General features: G+C 43.6%; 1 protein-coding gene across 1 annotated transcript in view; it reads right to left on the reverse strand.

Moving 5' to 3' along the window:
• Positions 1–8,310: 8,310 nt before the first annotated feature.
• Positions 8,311–24,009, reverse strand: part of DNAAF9 (dynein axonemal assembly factor 9) — a 55,006-nt gene continuing 39,307 nt past the window's right edge. Inside the window, exons 24-37 of the mRNA XM_075189712.1 lie at positions 22,983–23,084; positions 22,486–22,603; positions 21,405–21,493; positions 20,582–20,749; positions 18,873–18,998; positions 18,293–18,330; positions 18,043–18,178; positions 16,518–16,604; positions 13,526–13,632; positions 12,407–12,481; positions 11,490–11,695; positions 10,989–11,054; positions 10,806–10,899; positions 8,311–9,260 (exon numbers count right to left, since the gene is read on the reverse strand). Coding sequence (XP_075045813.1) covers positions 9,148–9,260; positions 10,806–10,899; positions 10,989–11,054; positions 11,490–11,695; positions 12,407–12,481; positions 13,526–13,632; positions 16,518–16,604; positions 18,043–18,178; positions 18,293–18,330; positions 18,873–18,998; positions 20,582–20,749; positions 21,405–21,493; positions 22,486–22,603; positions 22,983–23,084 — 1,525 coding nt within the window. The 3' untranslated portion in view covers positions 8,311–9,147. The remainder of the gene's footprint in view (positions 9,261–10,805; positions 10,900–10,988; positions 11,055–11,489; positions 11,696–12,406; positions 12,482–13,525; positions 13,633–16,517; positions 16,605–18,042; positions 18,179–18,292; positions 18,331–18,872; positions 18,999–20,581; positions 20,750–21,404; positions 21,494–22,485; positions 22,604–22,982; positions 23,085–24,009) is intronic.

A 24,009-nucleotide genomic window follows, 5' to 3' on the forward strand; every position in this document is an offset into this window, starting at 1 on the left:
CAGGGGCAGAGATCTATATCTCAACGCCAGCCTGACTTCAGCTATCACTTGGAAGTGAATGCCAATTTGCTGTCCTCTAGAGCTCTCTTTTAAACCCAAAAAACGAGCTCATCAGCAATTTCAGGACATGCCTGATTGGTGCTTTTCTTTGTTTACCTTTTCACAGGTAAACATACTGACAAAGGGATAGCAGATGAGTCACTCCCGATTTAATTAGGGACAGGAATTGTTCTGTGGCTATATAGCAGAGTTTGTTAAAACAGGAGAGATCACAATCCAGACACATTTACATTTAAATACACAATACAGTCCTCTGTAATTAAACATAGAGCTCACATCTAAACAAAAACAAAAGACCCCCTGGTGTGATGTACATTCATACAGGACTGAAACAATGGACTAGTCTGCAAGATAACAATACATGCTGGCAGACATTTTACTACTTTGAAAATAGAATACATACAAGTCTAAATATGACTGAGAAATATGGGGAACCAGAGAGCTAGAAAAATTACATGTTTTTATAGTCCGCAGTTTGTGAGAAACGAGGTGCAGACAGGTTAAGGCGATATTAATACCTAGTTTCCCCACATGCATATAATGCCATGGACTCTGGCCACAGACTACCAGCAAAGAATAAAGGTGATAAAATGTAAATGAAAAAAAAAATCTAGATTTCCATGTACAACTGTAAGATCATGGTGACTGGTGCTCCTTTAGATAAAAAGTCTTAGACAGTAATTTAGTCCTCCATCTCTCCCACCGCTCCGTTATTTAGAAGTCATTTTTTATGCTTAGTTCAGCACACCACATTCTAGAAGAACTGTCACACATCTCCGCCCCATCATTTACTACCCTACATTTCATTACAGATTTGGCACAGAGAATTATCGAGGAGAAACCTTCTGTCAGCAGCTAAATTAATCCATACTCAGAGAAAATTGCGACCTGCGTGTGAAATGGCTGAAAATCTCATCAGTTCATGAGACGTAGCTGCTTTTAGAATGGAAAAGATTCGGGTCTGATTAATTGTCGTGTAACAATACCCCAAGAACTTCGGACATTCTAAGACACACACAAGCAGACCGTGGTGTGACAAGTCTCGTAGCATCATAATAGAAGGACAAGTTTAGGTTTTGTCGGGAAAATCTGACACCCATTTGGTGCTCAGGCTCAAATGCCCAATAGCTGTGATTGGATGATGGTCAAACAAGGTCGCAACGTAATTATCCACCATATGCATTATCCAACAATCCCAATGGACATTTTATAAAAGCCTTAAATTCAATTATTTTGAGGTCCTTGTATTCTGTTTGTTCTCGCCTGAGAATTGCAATTATTTATAGGCCACTCAACTACATCCTACCACTCAGCCTTTGTGTAGTATTAAATGTTGTCCAAATCAAACTCCAGCACACACCTAGATGGTCACTTCCTTGACCTAGTATTTACTAAAAATTGCTCCTTTTTCACATTTTCTAACCATATTGTTGCATCTTTTCCGTTGTTAGGAACCCCTCTCTCACATTCATACCTTGCACTCTATTGATCCAATGTTTCTCGACTCCGATATCAAATCTACACTTTTATCTTCATCTAATTCTTTTCAACGTAAACATTCTGGTACAAAACTACAACTCTGCTTTATTAACAGTTGCTCTGTTAAAACTCAAACGCTCAAACCCCCAGGCATAGCTTAATAAGACACGTTTCTTTGTACTCGTTCTGCTGACTAGCTCTGTAGGAAATCCAAATATCTTCCAGATTCTCCCCGTTACAAATGTATCCTGTCATGCTTTAACTCGCCTCTCCTGCAGTCCAAGCCAACACATTTCAATTCATTCATCAACAAACACAAATCAAATCCACATTGGCTCTTCCCAGTTTTTGGTTCTCTACTTCGACCTCTTTCTATTCCACCAGAGTATTATGGGGACATTGTATCTGTCACTACCCTAGCCCCCTCCTATTTATATGTGCCACCCATTAGCCACATTACTGATCAGGTCATGGTCTCTGTATGACATATTGAGGAATAACTCCCTGGACCCAATCCGACCTTCCAGTTACCACCCTTACTCCTATTCACCCTTTAAACTAACTGAAATTCTAGACACTAATGACTTACTATACTTCACTAGACACAACCTGTTCATTGCCCAATAGTCTACATACCTGTAAATCTAAAGGGAAGTATTCACACATATTGAATCACTATATTAGCTCTTGTTCTCCAATCCCTCTGAGTCCTTGGCACTTATATTTCTTGGTTCTAGTTATATCTCTACAAAGGCTTAGCATCTGCTTTGGAAATTAATCTTGAGCTATTATGGATCTCAGACAAGTTCCAGCCAATGATGGGGAGGATAATGGGAATTTTTCAAGCCCCTCTCATTTCTCACTTGCTGTGGTAAAAGGACACTATGCTATGCAACAACGCTCTAGTTTTCAATAGCTTAAACATGGGCCCCACACTATAAAGAACCTAAGGTATGAGACTACCTGGCTACCGTAGGTAAGTGTGGTTTGATCAACAAACAAATGTTTAGCAAACCTCATCCTGTCACCTCTTTCACCTAACGGATATGGGACTACTGTAAATTACATTTTGTAACCACCTCCGTAACCTCCCCCATAGCGCCTCTCTGGGATTAACCTGCTTTTTCCACAGGGAAATGTCTATCTCAATTTCAATCTTGGCACATGAGAGGTATCGGGATGGTTAAAGACATATTGGAATCTGGTCACTGTATGCCTCTGTCGTCCCTACAAGACAGATTTGATTCCTGTCTAGCAGCCCTTATGCATACCTTCAGGTGAGAAATTACGTTGAATCTCTTTCAAAACCTATTACGAAAGAGCCGATTCCACTGGAATCTCTTTGTGTACGAGACCCCCTTCAAAGGGGTATTATTTCTAACTTGTATAACCTCCTCGTCAGCTCCAAACAGACCAAAATTCCAGCCCAAGAACTTACAAGGGAGGCGGATTTGGGCAGGCCACCAGATTAGGACACCTAGTCAATAATTAGGGAACAGATATTGAAAACCTCTATTTGCTCCCTTGTGAACGAAAACGCTTATGAAGTTTATTTCATGGTATTTGGTCCAGACGAAACTGAAAACGAAATATGGAACCACATCTGACCCTTGTTGACCAGGCTGTGGAGTACAAGGAAACTTTAGCCACAACTGGTGGTCCTGCCCAAAAATTGCTCTGTTCCGGGTTGACATGGCTTCTTTGCTCAGTGAGGTCACTCAAATTCAAATCTCTAAATGCCCCTGGTCCTTCCTTCCTTCTGGGCTCCCCCTTGAAGGCTCTTGACAAGAACGTGGAGAAGCTCTCTGTATAAATCCTTAAGGTGGCCTGATGTTTGGTGGCCAAGAGCTGGAAAAACCCAGACCACCCCCCAGACAACTCCTAAATAAAAGTTGGTTCTTGGCATCAATAGAATTTTTTTTGGCATATTTGAATGCTATCCTATAAATTCTCCTAGATATGGTGTGATTGGTCTATATATAATTACCCAAGTTCACACGCTCATCTCCAAGATATTTCTTCCCTCTTCTTATAACTTGTGTTGATTGTTGACTGAGTGCTGATCAGTATTGTCTTCAATCCCTTCACCATTGGATTGTTGGCCACTGGCAGTCCCTTATTCAGTCTGTTCTTCCAATTGCCACCTCCCTCCCCCCATCCCTTCCTACATCTACAACCCCCCCCTCTACTCCCAATATATTGGAACAAAAACCAAAACCTCACACTCTTACACAACTGTTAGAGGTATTATACTACCTTTTTCTGCACATTTCAGACTAACTAAATGGATGTGGAACTTTATGTTTTTCTGTGTATTGGTGCAAGCAATTGCACAGTCCCTGCTGGATATATACATTGTAATTTATAATAGCCTTTTTTTCGGTCCTTTCTTTGTTTGTGGAAAATGTGTGTTGGTGTTTTAGAAATAAAGTTCTTAAAAAAGAAATGTTCAGCAAAACAAATATTTACTGTACAAGACTATTCCCAGTAACTTACTGTTGAACATGTTTCCCTCCGTGTAAAATAAAATATTAATAACATTTATGCTTATCCACACATTAAGTCAGAACGCGTGTACAGCGCTGACAATCAGGAGACAGGTTCTGGCTGCTGGGGTACAGCTTGGAAACACTATGTATTTATTGGTAGGAGTGGAGACTGCTGGCTGATATATTACCTATAGATAAGCAATACAACAATGCCATTGAGTGGTAACATGTTCAAGATTAAAGGGAGACCATTTGAACTGAATTAACAAATGATAAGAGCAGCACGGTGGCTCAGTGGTTAGCACTTCGGCCTCACAGCACTGGGGTCATGAGTTCAATTCCCAACCATGGCCTTATCTGTGTGGAGTTTCTATGTTCTCCCTGTGTTCGCGTGGGTTTCCTCCAGGTGCTCCGGTTTCCTCCCACACTCCAAAAACATACTGGTAGGTTAATTGGCTGGTATCAAAATTTACCCTAGTGTCTCCCTCTCTGTCTGTCTGTGTCTGTGTGTATGTGTGTGTGTGTGTGTGTCTATATTAAGGAATTTAGACTGTAAGCTCCAATGGGGCAGGGACTGATGTGAATGAGTTCTCTGTTCAGCGCTGCGGAATTAGTGGCGCTATATAAATTAATGATGATGATGATGATATTGAATGACCGTCCAACCGAGCTCTGTTCCATTCAACCCGCATCTCTGATGGGGACTGAAAGACGGATTACTAGGAAGGTGTTGACACATCAATGAAAATGAAATCAGAAACAATAATAGTCAGCAAATAACAAACGTGACACGGACACGCAGGGAACAGACATAAAATAGTTTATTGTTATCTAGCGGTACACTGGCGTTAAGTGTAAAAATCAGATTTGCACAACGGCAAGTAAAAACATTAAAAGTAATACAAAAATAAATGGAAAGGTCATTTCGTACATTTCTCTATACTAAGTAGTAATAAATACAATAGTTAGCAAAAGCTTCAATCACACAGTTCAGTTTTACTGAAGTTACAGTAGTGTCTGTGGACAAAAACCAAAAAAACAACAACAACCTTATAACAAAAACAATTAAAAATAGGTAAAAAACCCAGCAACATAAAATAAAAATAAAGTGAATTTGGCACACTGTTGAGTGAGACTTTAATATATTAGCATTTCACCATTGTGAATACACTATTGTTCTGAGGTACACATTTTATATCTCTAAGTCACAGTTTCTAGTTTTCCTAAGTTACAATTTCCCTTTTTCCAAACACCGCCAGGCGTTCAACAGTTTGGGTTTGTGCAAAATAAAATCAAGAGATTGAGTAAAAGCTTCCCCGCAGCAGTTATGTCCCGTAATACGGTTATTACCACTGTATACAGGGTCAGTTCTCCCAATCAAAAACAAAAAACTATAGAACTCCTCCTTTAGATAATTAGATTTGCCCAGACATATTTATTTTCGTGGCCCTTAGACAACAGAAAAATTCCTGCGTGGTTGAAGCCAAACAGCAAATCTACCTGGGCAATAGAATTTTGTAACGGCGGAGATCTCCTTTAAAACAACAACAAAAATTGGAAAAAAAGGGTAAGAGAATTTGTAGGAAGGAAATGTTTTGGGTGCAAATGTCGATTTGTGTTCGTTTTATCACATTGTTTCTAACCTCCCTATAACTTCAGCAATCCTAGACGCACGCACTCTGTGATAAAAACACAAGCTGCCACAGAAGGTCAGCAAAGCTTGTAAACTCCTTGAGGACGCTACTCGTACTATCCAGCCGCTGGGCCGCTGTCGCCCGGCGGTCGTCGCACAGTGTAATGGCACTTTTTGTACTCGTTGGAGTGGCTTCAATTTACAGATATTGCCTTTTACAGTAGTTAAAACAGAATTAGGTCATTCAATTTTAAATCTAAAACAGGTTTCTCTCTCTATTGAAGTTACAGTATGTACAAGTTTAATAAGAATACAAACCATTCAGCTGTAACAACAGCTTGGAATCCGCAATCCGTTCAGCAGACGCTTTGGAAAAACCGCCCTGCTCTCGGTATTTTTACAAATCCTCTTTCTACACTTCAGTCCTCAAAGAGTTTTCTTTTTCTTCTTAAATTCCTAAAGATATATAATAATAATTTGAGCAAACTGAAAATCCTTTCACCAGCACTGTAAGTCCCGTAAAATCGGGGAAGGAGCCGTTGAACTAATTGGGCGTCTCCACGCCACACGCAAGGCACTGCTATCTCACAAAGATTAGCACCAGTCTCCTGTCATTTACTAAAAAACAATTACAGCTACAAAATGAGGTAAAACTGACGGACTTCTGATACGAAGACGCATCAAATTTCTTAATAGAAGAAGTACCAGTCTGGTGAAAGGGATTTTTTGTTTTATTACAGCTCAAAACTACAAAACAATACAAAGTGCACTAGATTTCGTGACAAGCCAACGAATGTGTGCGGACCCCGTCGCCTACACGGATATTCGTCAGAGTGTGGCCTATCCCTTCATTCAGAACTAGCAGCATGAGTGAGGCGCGAGGCTCCATGTGCCTCAATGATGTCACTAGCCCCTAGTGAATCGACAGGCTGCATTGCCGTGAATGCTCCTCCCACAAAATGGCTGCCTTCATTGTGTGTAGGCACTGGATACAATTTAAAGTCTATTCCACTAGTGGCGACATATCTACATGTTTGAACAAAGACTGTCAAACGTTGAATTTATTTTATTTGCGTCGCTTAGAGAGCGATCACTAAACAACGCAGCTGTAGGAGTCTAGTTGCACAGTTATACTGGAGACATTTCCTATACAATCCATGCCTCTTCTACTATAATTACTGTTATATAAGACTCTATTCTACTTCAGTATGGCTTTCACGAATGATTCTATCCTCCTGTAGAGACTAGCAGTGTTATTACGGAGAAGAATTGGCTCCGCTACAAAATATTTCTCAGCTAAATCCTTTATACCTTTCCAAAATCCAGAAAGGTACTCAGTTACCAGCCACGACAAAATGAACACTGCACCGTTCATCCGATTACTGGAAAGATCAATAATAAAAACGATCCCTATCGCGGATATATGTGGGACTGCCGATGAAACTGTAAACTATCAATTGTTTTGGAACATCTGCTAATCCCTATTCGTATTCAGAGGCACTGTATAAATCAAGTTCATGCATAGATAAGCTCTCTAATTACCATGAGGCCACATGCTGGTTCCTACAGATAGGGCCGATGCCAACATGTCCCAGACCTCAATGTACAGATCAGTCTACATCTACGCCACAAACACATGTTTAAAGTCTTGGTATTAGCATTAAAAGTCACAATACACAGAAAGCAATATAGAACGGATGGTATCACGAGAATAATGTAATATAGAGGCTGTTCGGGAGCCATAGTTACAGAGGTGTGGCCATTTTTGTGGGCTGGGCCAATACAGAGAATGCAGCCTATCCGTTCACTAGGAACTGGTGACATCACTGGGAAACGTTATGTTGTCAATAGTTCCTTGTATACACCTTGGTCAGGTGACTTGAGTCTGGTGAATTGATAGGCTATGAAGAATGGTCCAGCACACAACATGGCCGTGTAGGGACCAGATGCTCATTAGGATAGACGTCTCACATGGTAACAGCCCACAGTAAACATGGCACACCTCTGTATACCCCCGGTGGAGCCTATGACTGCCTCAGCGCTGGGTGTTTGATGGCTTTATTCCAATCACTAGCAGAGACATGGGAAGATGAGCAGTATATTCTTCATGGATAACCCTCAGGGTCATATCAGAAAGCTTTCCACCATACTGGATATGGCTCTGATGTGGGACAGCTGACCCGGCACCATGACAATGAGCGAAGTCATCTCATGTTCAATGTTGAAACGCTGAACCTATTATCAGACTACACAACGCTGGTAAAATACAACATGAATAATGGTGGTTGTGTGTCTGCCATACGATGGACATCCGTTATATTGTGATAATCCACATTAGATGCTAAATGTGTACAGTTTATTGCAGGCCCAGCCACTGTCAGGCTTTCAGATGTGTAACAGTCCATATTGTGAACGTTACAGAGGACCCTCTTGTACCCTGACCACGCGTCCAAGGATATGGAATAAATCTTAGAGGTCATATTGCACACGGCAGGGGAAAGAACCCAACATTTATCAAGTTTAGTTTTGTATCTCTACAATTAGTGCATTATAAATGTTCAGGATCTAAACGGAGTAATCAAATAAAACGTTAATGAGATACCTAAACACTAAATAAATAAATATATATATATATATATATATATATATATATATATATCTATCTATCTATCTATATCACAGAGAAAGTGTCCTTTTACATGCACTGACATAAAATTTATGGTTTACGGAAAGCAGAGGTTTTAAAGCTTTATCCTAAACTACTCATTAAGACGTCAACCTGAGGGCAGAAGCCATTATTCATGAGAATGGGGCTTATTCACCAGGAAACGGTGATATGAATGAGGCAATTTGTGATTGTGAACTAATGCGCTGTATTCTCATGAATATTGACTGAGCCCACAACGTGGCTGTCAGCAACACAATTGACAGCTGCAAGCTACAGGTTAATAAGAACGATCCCTCTGTGCGGTGGACCTGAATCAGAAGTGCTTATTGGACACTCTCTTATAGAGAGCAGAAAGCAGCCGTTCAATACTCTATAAAGTAGTTAGAACAGTACTAACAGGGAATGAAACAATATCAATAACAAGGAATGAAATAGTGTGAAATACAGGAATAAAGTACAATTCCGGCTGGCGCCGATTGCTTACATGAAGCGAATGGATGCGGACACGGATGATCGATGTTCAGACACATGGACCTGCAGTAATTAGTGGTTCATTAAAAGCTGGTTTCATTTTATGAACATACATCGGATAATTGGCTACAAAGCCCGCAAGGAAACCAGCGACGCTCTTGTGAGCAGATTGGATACTTAAGGTGCAAATTGATTTATAAACTCCCCAAAAAAGAAGCAGACTGTAAGAGGAAGTAATGACATCTAAACAGGTTAGAAACGCTCCTTCCAGATGTGATCCCGGTTCTGCAGTCATTTCAATAATGACGGGTAACGCTGAACCGTGCATCAACCAGACTGCAGACCTCTCACAGCTTCTGTCCAAAGACGTCGTAATACTCCTGCTGCTCCAGCTCCCGGTTGTACTTCTCGATCTCTCGGTTTGCCTCTTTGATATAATCGTATATAAACTGATCCATTACTGATGTGGTCACGTTAAGGAGTAATTATAATAAAACCATAACACATTTTTTTCAAACTGCATTTAGGTTCTATTTACAAATGAAGGGTCACCCCCCCGTCCACCTCCACCCAGGGGAGGCGGCATCATAAGGGGAAACCCCTTGCCCGGGGCACCCTACAGGGCAGAGGCCCTTGCCCCCCAGGGCACCCTACAGGGCAGAGGCCCTTGCCCCCCAGGGCACCCTACAGGGCAGAGGCCCTTGCCCCCCAGGGCACCTTACAGGGCAGAGGCCCTTGCCCCCCAGGGCACCTTACAGGGCAGAGGCCCTTGCCCCCCAGGGCACCTTACAGGGCAGAGGCCCTTGCCCCCCGGGGCACCCTACAGGGCAGAGGCCCTTGCCCCCCGGGGCACCCTACAGGGCAGAGGCCCTTGCCCCCCAGGGCACCCTACAGGGCAGAGGCCCTTGCCCCCCAGGGCACCCTACAGGGCAGAGGCCCTTGCCCCCCAGGGCACCTTACAGGGCAGAGGCCCTTGCCCCCCAGGGCACCTTACAGGGCAGAGGCCCTTGCCCCCCAGGGCACCTTACAGGGCAGAGGCCCTTGCCCCCCAGGGCACCTTACAGGGCAGAGGCCCTTGCCCCCCTGGGCACCCTACAGGGCAGAGGCCCTTGCCCCCCTGGGCACCCTACAGGGCAGAGGCCCTTGCCCCCCGGGGCACCCTACAGGCAGAGTCCCTTGCCCCCCGGGGCACCCTACAGGCAGAGGCCCTTGCCCCCCGGGGCACCCTACAGGCAGAGGCCCTTGCCCCCCGGGGCACCCTACAGGGCAGAGGCCCTTGCCCCCCAGGGCACCTTACAGGGCAGAGGCCCTTGCCCCCCAGGGCACCTTACAGGGCAGAGGCCCTTGCCCCCCAGGGCACCTTACAGGGCAGAGGCCCTTGCCCCCCAGGGCACCCTACAGGGCAGAGGCCCTTGCCCCCCAGGGCACCTTACAGGGCAGAGGCCCTTGCCCCCCAGGGCACCTTACAGGGCAGAGGCCCTTGCCCCCCTGGGCACCCTACAGGGCAGAGGCCCTTGCCCCCCGGGGCACCCTACAGGCAGAGGCCCTTGCCCCCCGGGGCACCCTACAGGCAGAGGCCCTTGCCCCCCGGGGGACCCTACAGGTAGAGGCCCTTGCCCAAGGCATGGTTGTTAGTCTGGAACAGTGTTCCCTTTAATCTTATAGTGATGGATGTAGTTTATAGACTACTGCATACAAAGTGTAACCTAAATGTGTTTTTTCTTATGGTGAAATTAAAGGAAAACTGACTTTACCCAAATTACTTCCATCCAACAGCTCATGTAGCGGATTAGTAAGTGCCTGCAGTGCTGGAAGTCAGACAGAGATGGCAGCAGAGAGCCTACCTCAGATACGTATGTAAGTAGCTGGGCCACAGAATCCATATTACAATAACAAACGACAAATGTTATCATGTAACATCAATCTGCACTCCCACATAAGAGCTGGACCACTATTTTATTTCCATATTAAAGCAAAAGTGTTTTAATGCAGCACAAAAGGATACATGGATGATAATCCATTTTCTCTCCAAGAAAGTTCACAAACTGAGTTCCGTTGTAGAAATATCCCTCCGGAAGAAGGTCCAAGTGACGCTTCGCCTATGGATAAAGAGAGGGGGAGACTTACAGACTGGTTTGAGAAACGTAATGTTCATGTGTACACACATATATTCTTTATCTTGACTTACATGTATATTCCGGATTTCCTGAACAGTTAAAGATCTTCTTGTTCTTAAAACTTTCTTCTGGGGTTTCTGTACAAATTTCAAGACAAAGTAATTAAGATATAAAGCAATTAATAGACTGTATTCGCCCTGCCAGTGACCTGTGGTTCTTCAGGTGTACTACAAATCTAGTCTGTGATTATCTAGCTGTTTCCCAGTAACCTGTGACTAGCAGGCGATGCTGGGACTGGAGAGCCACCGGCTGTCTGAGCCCGATATACGGCCAAATAGAATGGAGCACAAGTTGCTTATAGCCTAATGATGCCATGAAGACCTCCGAAGCGCGGTGGACACACTCAATCGTGTCACTAAACCCACTAGAGTGCGACTGCACCGTTAATATGAATCAAACATGGTTGATCAGTAAGGACCTGAATGACTATATATAGAATATATACACATCCCGACCTGAGGATATAATTATCTATCCAGGGTTAGACCACCCGGCACTATATAAGGTCTCACCTGTTTGGCACACTGCCGGAGCCAGTCCTTTATACCCTCCTCCTTGAGGGAAGAGCCAATGAACACTAGGACACACTGCTCATGGATGCTGTTCTCTCTCAGCTCATGCCTGGGGTTAGGTGGCGGGGTTGGTCTTTCCTCCAACGGGACCAGACTCAAAGAGTTGGCCAACGTGTTATGGCAAACTTCTACCATCTGCTCAGAGTCTAGGAGAGAGCAGAACATGTACTTATTAGCCTGACTGCACTAAAAATGAATAAATATTTATTTACATCTCTATCTACACACACACACACACACACACACACACACACACACACACACACACACACACCATTAACAGCATTCAATAAGTGTGCAGCCTCTAGAGCCTTTACTGGCGCCACCTACTGGTTAACCGCTCACATTGCACCCATTAGTACGGCTGCTAGAGACACAGATTTGCATCATCTCTGTGTACATTGTAGGCCAAATTAGGAGTTTGTGTCCATTCCGTTTCTCCCGCTCGGTCATATTTTCGGCAAGTCTGGACAAGCCATTACAAAAATGTCCACGCCGGTATCATACCCAGCCCTGCATCTAAGCCGCAATACACCACCAGAACTTAGTATTGGGAGCCAAGTGACAAGCAGGAAGGCGATAGGGGGATTATAGTACTCTACTGAATGATTGCTGCAAGTTTAACAGAAATCTCAAAGTTCTGCCACAAGAATTTTATTAAACATTTATCTCATAATATTTATCTGACACAAATATAAAGTTAAATTATACAAATATCATTAGTGTGCTTTGAAATCATTCAAACATTAATAAAAATAAAACAAAAAAACATGGGCGTACAGACATCTCGACATGCAAAGGTAACCGAAGGGACAACATTACGTTAACAGACCACAAACTTAGCAATATCATCTTACCTGAAAACTTGACTCTCCCCTTTATATGGTATATGTTCCCCAAAAAGGGGAAGGATTTTATGGAGGACTTCATGGCTGTAAGGACGATAGTAAGAGGACATATGTTACGTACATACAAGGCACCTCTACAAACAAGAGCCGGCAGTCAGTGGCTCTACAGCTGTGAGTGGCAGGGCATGCTGTGGTTTGTAGTACCACCACAGCTGGAGAGCCACAAGTTGTTTACTGCTTTCTCTATTGCTGTCGTGTTCAACCATTTTATTATTTTAAGTTGTTAATGTGCTATTGTTATTGGACCCCAGAAGAGACGGACCCCAATAGAGAGTATACATGACAATCAGGGGACTGTAACAACAACTGCCCACTTGTGGCAGATTGCATCATCATCATTTATTTATATAGCGCCACTGATTCCGCAGCGCTGTACAGAGAACTCACTCACATCAGTTGCAGAAACTCTACACAAACTATCCTTTCACAACATCAGATCTTACACAGTGAAACAATAATTTCCAATCATCTAATAAACTCTTGCAGCCAATTTCCTTCCAACATATCCATAAACACCTCTACCATTTTCTATATTAGGTAAATGACTATGGGTGGTGTAATCATACGTCACAGAAATGTGTGCAAACAATATACACAATGCACAAAACACACACACACACACACACACACACTTATTAAAGGCTCGCTGCACAAAACATATGCGTTTAAAGCTTACACCCATGTGCAGGTAAGATCCACCTAGGTGCTTGGTTAGATACACTCTCTAAAGGAGGTCCTCTCTCGTCACCATGTCATTCTCTCTGCAGTGCAAACAAATAGTTTTCTACAACTGGTGTTTGACTTTCAGAGAGATCATAAGGTGGACATGACGATGGTACACCCAGTCCCAATGGTTCAAATGACCATTTATAACCAGCAACAGGAGAGGACACCCCTAGATATACCCTGTTAAGGAGTGTACCTAACCAACAATGGGGGATTCTGATATAGAACAGGACTTTTTATCTAAGCTTTTAAATCACATTTTGCTGATCCTTTAAAACCTGAAGAGGAATTTCCAACAATTGTACTAACAGTTGCTGCAGCTTTATGAAGATAACGTCTCACCTTTACATCTGGTCATAAACAGAGGTTTCTCCAGGTGTCGGCTAAACCACACACTGACGTGGTCCATCTTGGGCGAGACGGGTCCGGCTAAGAATTTGCCGTCATACCTGGAATTTAGAAAAAAATAATAATTTTGCCCTTTGTGTTAAAAGATCACATTTATTTTGTGCTGTTAGAGAAGTAATTGCTTTTGTCAGACAGTATTATAAAGAATATATTTAATACTAATGAAGACTTATCGGCCTGCAGCATAACTTTTGAGGATCAGGACAGAGCAGGTAAGAAAACCCCACAAAGTTTCCAGCCCAAATGAGACTTATCAGTGGGCCCAGACAACGCCTTTCTAATGCGCACCTAATCTTATAGCGGAATCCGTGTGCTGTAGGGAACAGACATGTACAATGTATCACTATATTATTTAATCATGTAAAACTAACACTTCAATAGAAGTTTTCAAAACTGTTCCTGGCTGAATTGTAAGAAAATGAAGGAGTATTAAATGTAATTTGCAGCCGTTAACTGAAGGCAAAATGTTAAAATTCATATATGAATGACAGAACTGCGATAAAAAAAAAAAAGAAAAAAAAAAAAGATTCAGGTAATAGGTTAATGTGAATGATACTGCCTTATTTGTCTTTGGATGCCAAAGAGCTTTATTTATTTAGAAAATAACGTATAAGTTGCTCAGCGAACAATGCTATATTTAATAGAAAGCCTACACCAGGTTCCAAGTCACTAACTTGCAAGATTAAAGAAACGGCCTTTACAACATCCCAGGTCTAAGCCGGTAATAGCTGACATTGTACAACTTATGTCACCACGCTACTCTTAATGTTTCAAGACATAAAATGATGCATAACTACATGGGGATTATTTGTGTCGCATAAATAAGGGATGAAGTGTGCGACATGACCAATTGCACTACTCATCTTTACACATCCAACAGTTTATATATATATATATATATATATATATATATATATATATATATATATATATATATATATATATATATATATATATATATACATATACACACACACACACACACACACACACACACACACACAAATTAACCCGTGCATGATACTCATGCATTCTAGTCAAATCAAGCTACTTAAGGTGTTAAAAAGGTTCTTGTCATGCATTTGGGCCTAGCCCAGGCCTCCTCAGGGGAAGAGCGTTACTTCCCGACGCAAGCGCCCTTTTTTAACGTGGTTTTGTCCATATGTCACCACCTCATCATTTTTCTCCATCACCTCATCCTTCATCTTTATCGCCACATCTATCCAGATGTCTATCCAGACACAGGGATCTCTCTCAGCGGTCCTGAGTATCACACTCCTCTCGCTCTGTCACCCCCGGCAACCACCAACCACTCCCCACTGTCACCCCCGGCAACCACCAACCACTCCCCACTGTCACTTCTCCTTCAAGAAATATATATATATTTTTTTTAAATCTTTATAAACACTTTTAACAATTAACAATTTAAATTAACAAATTAAAAACATCTTAGCATACCAAATTTCAGCCCTTTCTGAGTTTTTTCCCCCACACACACACTAAGAATTTAGTAGGGCAGTGTATAACTCCGCCCAGCAGGTGGCGCTGCAGCTTGGGTTTTTTTTCCACACACAGAGACACGCTACTAGGCTTTTATATAGTAGAGACAGATAGATAGAGATATATATATATATATATATATATATATATATATATTCAGTATACTGTGGGATTAAAGTATAAAAAGGTAATCCTTTTCTTTGATGTTGAAGAGAGACAGACAAGAAATATGCTCAACCCCTATGGAGGTCAGACACTTGGGGAACAAACAACTTCTCCAAAAGACGTAGAGTGGAAACGAAGGGCCAGAAAGTAATTGGGAAAACACAGATGACAAGAAGTCTCAAATCCTCTATAGGAGGGGAGGGATGCCATAAAAATGCCCGCAGAGGCGGCGTCTTTGCAGTATTTGAACAAAGTAGGCAGGGAAAGTCAAGTGGCCGCTCTGTAGACCTGGTCTGCTGAACACCTCGGGAAAGAGAAACAACTGGCCGTGTCTAGGCACCGGCAACTCATGAAGTCCTCTCCCCAAATCTCCACCTCTGGAAAGTAGATTGCGGAGAGAACAAACCGCTCTGCCCATCACAAAGCCTCCTTCAGGCTGGGGAGTAGCAGGTGCCCTCTGGAGGTTCAGATGAGCCGCCACAGTGGTCTTATCAGTCTGGACCCTACTCCTTGGCCCTTAGTAATGTCCAAGTGCTCCGAGACAGATAAATAATCCTGAGCTCCTAGACACTGATCGATAGACCAGACTCCAACACAGTTCTACAGGAGAGGGAACAGAGAGAAACCTCACCCCTGATAGAGGAGACAAATACATTCATAACCCCAGGGAGGCAAGAACAAAACCCCCATGGAGGTAGATGGCACCAGGAACAACTACAATCCAACCATCAACTTCCAAGGTCTACATAGTCTGCTCAAGGTTTTGTCCCCGTCCCTCATGGAATGTATCAGGGGCATCTTAAATCTCTCCTGTGATTGTGGAACTTGTTGAGGTATTTTAGGACAGTTCGGGATATAAGAACTGTCCCTTTTGGGCAGCAGAAAGAGGTTTCAGTAAAGACCTTTTCCCTTTTGGGCAAAGTATCCTGCCTCCCAAAGGGTGAAACATAATCCACTGTATGTGTCCCCCTACTGTATGTCTCTACTCCTCCTGCTGTCACCACTATATGGAGAAACTGGAATAATTTTATTATAAAATGCAGACATGTAACTCTTACAAAGTGAATGTTAAGGAAATGTTATTGCCAGTTTGCCAGCAAGTGTCCATAATTTTCACTCTGCTATGTCATTATTAATATATTCAGCCAGTGCAGATATAGCTCGGTGATACTGTCATACTGAGATCACTTAGAACACAACTAAAGACAACAAAGGAAGTCCATGCTTCTAGAATGAGATGTAAGAATTCAGCTCCACTTACCAGCCAGGGTACATCAAATAACGTGTCCTTAACATCTGAGGGCTGGAGAAGCTGCTTTCAGAAAGAACGAGCTCGATGTCCTCGTTTCTGCCGGAGAATAGAAGCACAAAAAGGCATTTTAGTACAGTCTGTACCTCCTTTGTGACAGCTTAACAGCGTCTTTATCAGCAATCAAAAGCAATTTATGGCACTATACCTGTACTATAAACTGTACCGGCCATACGTGCCTGAGCTGAGACTGACAGTGGCTTTATATAACCAAAATGAACTCGCATACATATAACATAGGACACACGAGTCACTAGCTACACACACAGACACCAGCTCCAACCCCAACAATCACACATCTCAATACCCAATGTGTACTAGTAAGATGTATGTTGGAAAGCACCAGGTCCGTTAAGGGAAAAAGTCTTTTTTGACCAAGTAATTCTCAAGCAGATATTTTACATATACTGTGAATAGTACTCCTAATAACCCATCAGAAACTCCTTTCTCTAGAATGAATGCAGCACCAGGGTTAGATACCTGGTGACCACTCATGTCTATAGAGGGAACACCGGCCCAGGGTACATTACCTGGTGACCAGTGGCGTCTCTAGAGGGGACACTGGCCTAGGGTTCATCTCCTGGTGACCACTCGCGTCTCAAGAGGGCACACCGGCTTAGGGTTCATCTCCTGGTGACCACTCACTTTTATAGAATGCAGCCACAAGTTTCATTATCTGGCAACTAATCCCTTCTCTAGAATGGATGCAGCACAAGGTTCATCGCTTTATCCCTCGGCTCTAGAATGTGTGCAGCTCCAGGGTTACTTAACTGGTGACAACTCTTCTCTAGAATGAATATAACATCAGGGGTCATTACCTGGTGACCATTCTTCTCTAGAAAGCAGTGGCACTTGTGCTGTATTCAAAGTGGTGACCACTGTCTTCTAGAATGAATACAGCACAAGTGCCACTACTAACTGGTGACCACTCTTCTCTAGAATGAGTACAGCACATGTGCCGCTACCTTCTCTAGAATGAGTACAGCACATGTGCCGCTACCTTCTCTAGAATGAGTACAGCACATGTGCCGCTACCTTCTCTAGAATGAGTACAGCACATGTGCCGCTACCTTCTCTAGAATGACTACAGCACATGTGCCACTACCTTCTCTAGAAGGAGTACAGCACACGTCACTACCTTCTCTAGAATGAGTACAGCACATGTGCCGCTACCTTCTCTAGAATGAGTACAGCACACATCACTACCTTCTCTAGAATGAGTACAGCACACGTCACTACCTTCTCTAGAATGAGTACAGCACATGTGCCGCTACCTTCTCTAGAATGAGTACAGCACACGTCACTACCTTCTCTAGAATGAGTACAGCACACGTCACTACCTTCTCTAGAATGAGTACAGCACACGTCACTACCTTCTCTAGAATGAGTACAGCACATGTGCCACTACCTTCTCTAGAATGAGTACAGCACGTGTCGCTACCTTCTCTAGAATGAGTACAACCTCAGGGTTCATTACCTGGTGACCACACCCTTTTCTGCTAGAATAAACGCAGCCCCGGGGTTCACAGTGCGGAGCAGTTTCTGGAGGAGTCCCAGGGACGGATGTCTCTGCTCAGACGTCAGGCTGGTAAACACCACATTGCTGACAATACCTACAACATAACACACAGGTGACAATATATGTATGTGCATCAGGTGTGATGATTATGTGCTATCAGATACAAATTATTTACTAGAAAGTATATCATGGATATTGAGATAAATACCTTGTGAACACTGTTCCAGAAACTTGGGAAAATAAAACCTTAAAATAGAAAGGAAGATAGGAAACCTGTGTTATCATACGTGTCCTCTAGGTCACGTCAGACAAGTCATGTGACAATGCAGGACTGGCTGCTCATACAGGGATATCATGAACACCTGCACTGCTCTATGGCGGTATACTGCTGGATAATGTGCTTCGTAAAACCTGAAAGCAGAAGCTATATCTTATCCCCCAAACTGCTTAAAGCCTTCCATTACTGCAGGTACACGGTCATCAGACATCGTATCAACGGTTTGCCACTTTAAAATGGCAGCGGAGGACGGCTGAGCTGGATGAAGCCTCACAAGCCGTAGTTCATCCGATCGGTGCTACCGCTCAGCCATCCTCTCCGCAGCGCCGGACAGCCCCGGTTTTCAGCCTGGGATGTGAGAAGAACTGAGTAGCTCCAGCTTTAAATCAAACCTATTCTGGAATAACCTCAAAATGAAATGATTTAATTTATTGCAAGTTAAATAACTGTGAGGGAGGAACAGGATATCAGTAGAACATAGATCATTGGACTGTGGGGTTCTGCTATTCACCTGTGCTCCATAGTGCAGCTCAGAGGATCTACACAAGCGGTCACAGCGCCAACAACGAAGGAGGACTTGACGAGAGGGTCGGCGTGAGTCTGCATGGCCTGCACTACATCAATGACATCCGCATATCTGGGAGAAGACACAAGTGGAGATGTAGAAGGTGACCATTGAATACAAGAAGAGCTGTCAGCAGCCAGACATTCATTCCATAGAGACAATTATCTGTCAGCAGATCTCAGCCACTGTCAGATAACATCCCTAGAAATTCTCTTTATGCTGCCGACCTTCTAACACCATCTATACAGTCTGGGCTGACGGCTGCTAAGAATTTACATCTCTGTTACTTGTAGACAAGTGAATGGAGGAGACGGGAGATCTCACATTAATATCTCTGGAGAGCGGAGACAGGAGAGGCCTCTCTTACAGCTCGTGTGCTCAGGAACTGCATCTCTCCATAGATAGCAATGATCTGTATGTGAGCCAGGAAAGGATTAATGTGTGTGCGCACTCTGGTCCCCGGGTTACATTTCTGACATATTCCCATATTCCCCCTTGTTTAGATTGCTTAGATTCAAGCAGGAATCGCTCCCCAGTTTCATTTGAGGCAGGGCAATTATCACAATCAGTTTTTCCACCTCCGATGCCTTCATTATAGGCTCAGCCCGATGCAGGTTAGCACTATTTAAGGATATTTGGATAGAAACCTCGGGCTGTTAGTGTTGAGATATAACACTAACTGGTCTCCGCAATTCATGTAATCTAGGGTTGCTATATTATATACCAACTGTATATCTCTTAAACGCAGCCTTAAGTGCTAATGTAGCGGGCATTGATACGATTAGGAGGACAAGTGGGACATTGCAAATTATTTTGCATTTTAATCACATCTCGTTTTTTATTCTATTTTCTTTTAACTATTTCGCTCAATTCTTTCCTTTTAAATCAATTACTAATAAAAGTTATATTTTAACGAGCATCTTGGTAGTGCCTCACATTACACTGTCTTTTTTCCCCTCTTCCCCTCTCCTTCCCTGATATACCATATTCCCATATGTGGCTGTTACACCGCATTGCACCTTGGGTGGGGGGCGGGCGGAAATCAGGAAAATAGGGACAAATTGGTGGTAAATGTGCTCCTTATTCTAGAACAAGTACCACAACTTTCCTCCAATGTTACACTGTGTTTTGGTGGAGTAAAACTTGCGTTATCTATCGGCTTCCTCCAATTTTGGAGAATTCCCTTCACCCCAATCTCTCTGACACTCTGTCTAAAGATGGGCCCCCAGTTGTATGGGGGAACCCATTTCACCCATCTGGATTTATCACAAAAGCCCTGCACACAGGGGTGAGGGGGCAGCTATAAGTGAGAGGGTGCTGGACAGTAATTACTGGTTCAGAGTCTGGATTACCAGGGGATTTACCTGCAGATGACTTATGATAAGGTTAGATCTGATGGTTTAGATACCTGCAGTGACCCTGTATTGATATTAGATATCATCGGCCCAAAAGACACCGCTCCAAAATGACAGACAATACTATAAGTTTATCAGAGCAATGTGAAGCTAGATGGGTAATATGCCTCAAACCAATATTTAGAGTACAGTTCTGCCTTCTACCTGGACAACAGTCTTAGCCTGAAGTATTATACAGCCTTGGATTGTGATATAAAGATTGTGAGACTTCAGGGATTCAGATAACAGAACACTTCTCACCCCTCCAGAACGACGAGGAGCCTCATCTTCTTCCTGGAATAGACAGCCTGACGGGCGCTGCGATTGCGCTGCGCTTCCAGGACGCTGGAGAGGAAGCGCTGAAACTGAGCTTTCTGTGCTTTGTTGAACTCCTCAGAGTCATCACTGGGCTGACGATACACCATCCACCTGGAGAGACAGAACTCAGCTTACCTTCCATACATATTCTATACATCCTGCTACACTGCCTATTCATATCGGCGGACAGGACGGAGAGGTACAGAAACAAATCAGCCATGTAAACAGCCGGTGGCCAGATTGTCCTTCCGCTGCCGAGAGAAAACGTTCACGGGTATTCTTGTATGAGGACGACGCTTCCTGTCCCCCCAGAAGAGAGCATGTAATCAAGCACACAGTTGCGCCAGTCTGTGAGCGAGCTCTGACCGCTGGACTCTCCTCCTGAGATAAGCTATCAGACTGCGCTATGCTCACTCTGTACCGCTCTACTGCTGATGGTCAGGAGAGAAACTAAATGCTCAATTATGGGGGAATAGGGTTACCCATTTTCCTGTACTTATAACTGCATAGGTCCTGTGCACTAGGCATCAAAACAAGGGGGAACGTTTAGGTCTAAATATGTAATGACAAAATATATTACAACTAAATGCGTAAAACTTACAGAGTAATTCTGTATCTGTTAGTGGGAAATAAATAAAAGAACAGGTCACGGGTCTAGTAAATACATACAGGACATTTTGTAAATCTGCTATGTAATCGCTAAAATTACAAGTCCTAAAACTATTCTTCTGAAAAATGTCATTTTTACGGAATAAAACTATCCCACCTGCCATACTCCTTTTGGAAGGACACAAGAAAATCACACAGGTCATTGCAGTGACTACCCGGCAATCCGGTTAGAATGTTCACAGTCACCTAAAAGACAAACAATGGATCCAATGACGTATTTGTATTTAAATAAAGAAAATACCACCAATTTCAGTCAATGGTTAAACAGATGCTGAGAGAGTAGCAAAGGGGAGGTCTCTTCAGCCATGCAGTTACATCACCGGTCATCTGTACAGGACAAGCTCAGGCCTATGGTTTATGAAGCTTCAGGCTTCTGTGCGCGGCCACTGCTCCCCTTCCCCATCCTAGAGCTATTATCCGGAGATGTTTCCCATAGTAAACCACCAAGCGTTGATATATATTAAGTGTCTAATATTGCCTTTATGGTTCTTTAAAAGAACAAATAAATTAAAACAACAATAGTCGATTATTAGACAGATGCTGTGGGCCTCATTCTATGTTAATACTACCTTGCGCAATCCACAGTTACTATAGACAAGCACTAACTTTAGAAGAGGAGCCAGATGAAGACTGGAGAGAGTAGAGATCAGTTATTACACTATATTATACTCCATACTCGTTATTAGTGTAGAGTACGTTATACATTTTTAGTGCCTGATAAATGCCAGTTTATTTTTATTTTTTGGCGTTAACCAGACTCGTCCCAAGTGACAGAAGCAGAGAGGGGCGACCTGCAGTCATCAGGCTGCTCACATCTACCGCTGCCGGGAACTGTCCCGTCTCCAGAGAAGGCTGAATGAAGGCAGCGTTGAGCCCAGTATTTTAAGAACACTGATTGGACATTTGCTATGGTCCCAGCGGGAGCCGCCCACTCTGGGAGGAGTAATTATATCACCTCCTCTGTGGTGTGGAGCCCGTGGGAACATTACCAGCGCTGGCAGGAAGGAGTTACTTTGGAAGAGTAGGGGTCTTGTACAAAGGATCTCTGCTGTTCTGCCACTTAGTGGTGAAGTTGTGGGGAAGGGTAACTTTTAAATAAAAATGGAATTATTAGCTGCAAACTATGGAACATACATTGTAATTTAGTAAACCCCCACACTCTGGTCATGTATAATCACCTTATCGGTCTCCGCCTGGCTCCCAGAGATGGTCTCGGATTGTTGGAGCAATGCCGGCAGATGTGCTCTGGGCACCGGCTCGTTCCCCACACTGCTGACTGACAGGTGCTGGAGGAAGCTGGTGAAACAAGACACCAGTAATTAATAATCACTGACAAATTATACAGTATATCGTGCTGTAGTCCGTGCAGTACGAAAAAGATTAAAAATAAATAAAATAAAAGCAGCCATAATCAATACAACTGCAGAGTGCAAAACAGATCAAAAGACTTCAGTAATAATAAATATACTGTAGAAGAGGATAATACAGAATGATAATAATACACATAGATCCCAATGATACAGTATATTCACTAATGGAGGGATCCACACAAAGCAATACCTCTATGGGCACAAGTTCTATGACATATATTAGAGGAGATATAATGTATCAATATAGAGTTATATCTGTAAAGACCTGACACTAATGGAGTGATGATAACACCCCAGTAACGCACCTCTCCAGTCCTGGTAGGTTAGCAGTGATCATTTTTCGATGACTCCATCTTTCCGTGGTTGGATAGGATAACGTCTCAAATAGATTCTGCATGTTCAAGTGGCTTGAAAAGGAAAATAAAAATCGACTTAAACAAGCCAGAAGTAAACTAGCAACGGTGCATATATCAGGAATTGTGAATAACCTTGTAAAAGCAGGAGGTGAAAGGATCAGTCTGCTACACATCAGTACAGTGAGGTTTACAGACAATACAAGATGCACCACAGGCCCATAATTTATATGCAGTCTATAATAATATGCAGTGCATACAAACATACTCCATGTTCTCCAGTAAGTTTCCGAAACGATATTAGACGTAACCAACTTAGCTTCACCAAAGTCTGAGACATATATACTCCCTGACCTCACCAACCACCTGCCCCAATATCCTAACTCCCTGACCTCACCAACCACCTGCCCCAATATCCTAACTCCCTGACCTCACCAACCACCTGCCCCAATATCCTAACTCCCTGACCTCACCAACCACCTGCCCCAATATCCTAACTCCCTGACCTCACCAACCACCTGCCCCAATATCCTAACTCCCTGACCTCACCAACCACCAGTCCCCTTCTTCCAACTCCCTGACCTCACCAACCACCAGTCCCCTTCTTCCAACTCCCTGACCTCACCAAGCACCTGTCCCCTTCTCCCAACTCCTTGACCTCACCAACCACCTGTCCCCTTCTCCCAACTCCCTGACCTCACCAACCACCTGTCCCCATCTCCCAACTACCTGCCCCCTTCTCCCAACCACCTGCCCCCTTCTCCCAACCACCTGCCCCCTTCTCCCAACCACCTGCCCCCTTCTCCCAACCACCTGCCCCCTTCTCCCAACCACCTGCCCCCTTCTCCCAACCACCTGCCCCCTCCTCCCAACCACCTGCCCCCTCCTCCCAACCACCTGCCCCCTCCTCCCAACCACCTGTCCCCTCCTCCCAACCACCTGTCCCCTCCTCCCAACCACCTGTCCCCTCCTCCCAACC

Source organism: Mixophyes fleayi, chromosome 1 (genome assembly GCF_038048845.1).
Source record: "Mixophyes fleayi isolate aMixFle1 chromosome 1, aMixFle1.hap1, whole genome shotgun sequence".
Taxonomy (NCBI): domain Eukaryota; kingdom Metazoa; phylum Chordata; class Amphibia; order Anura; family Limnodynastidae; genus Mixophyes; species Mixophyes fleayi.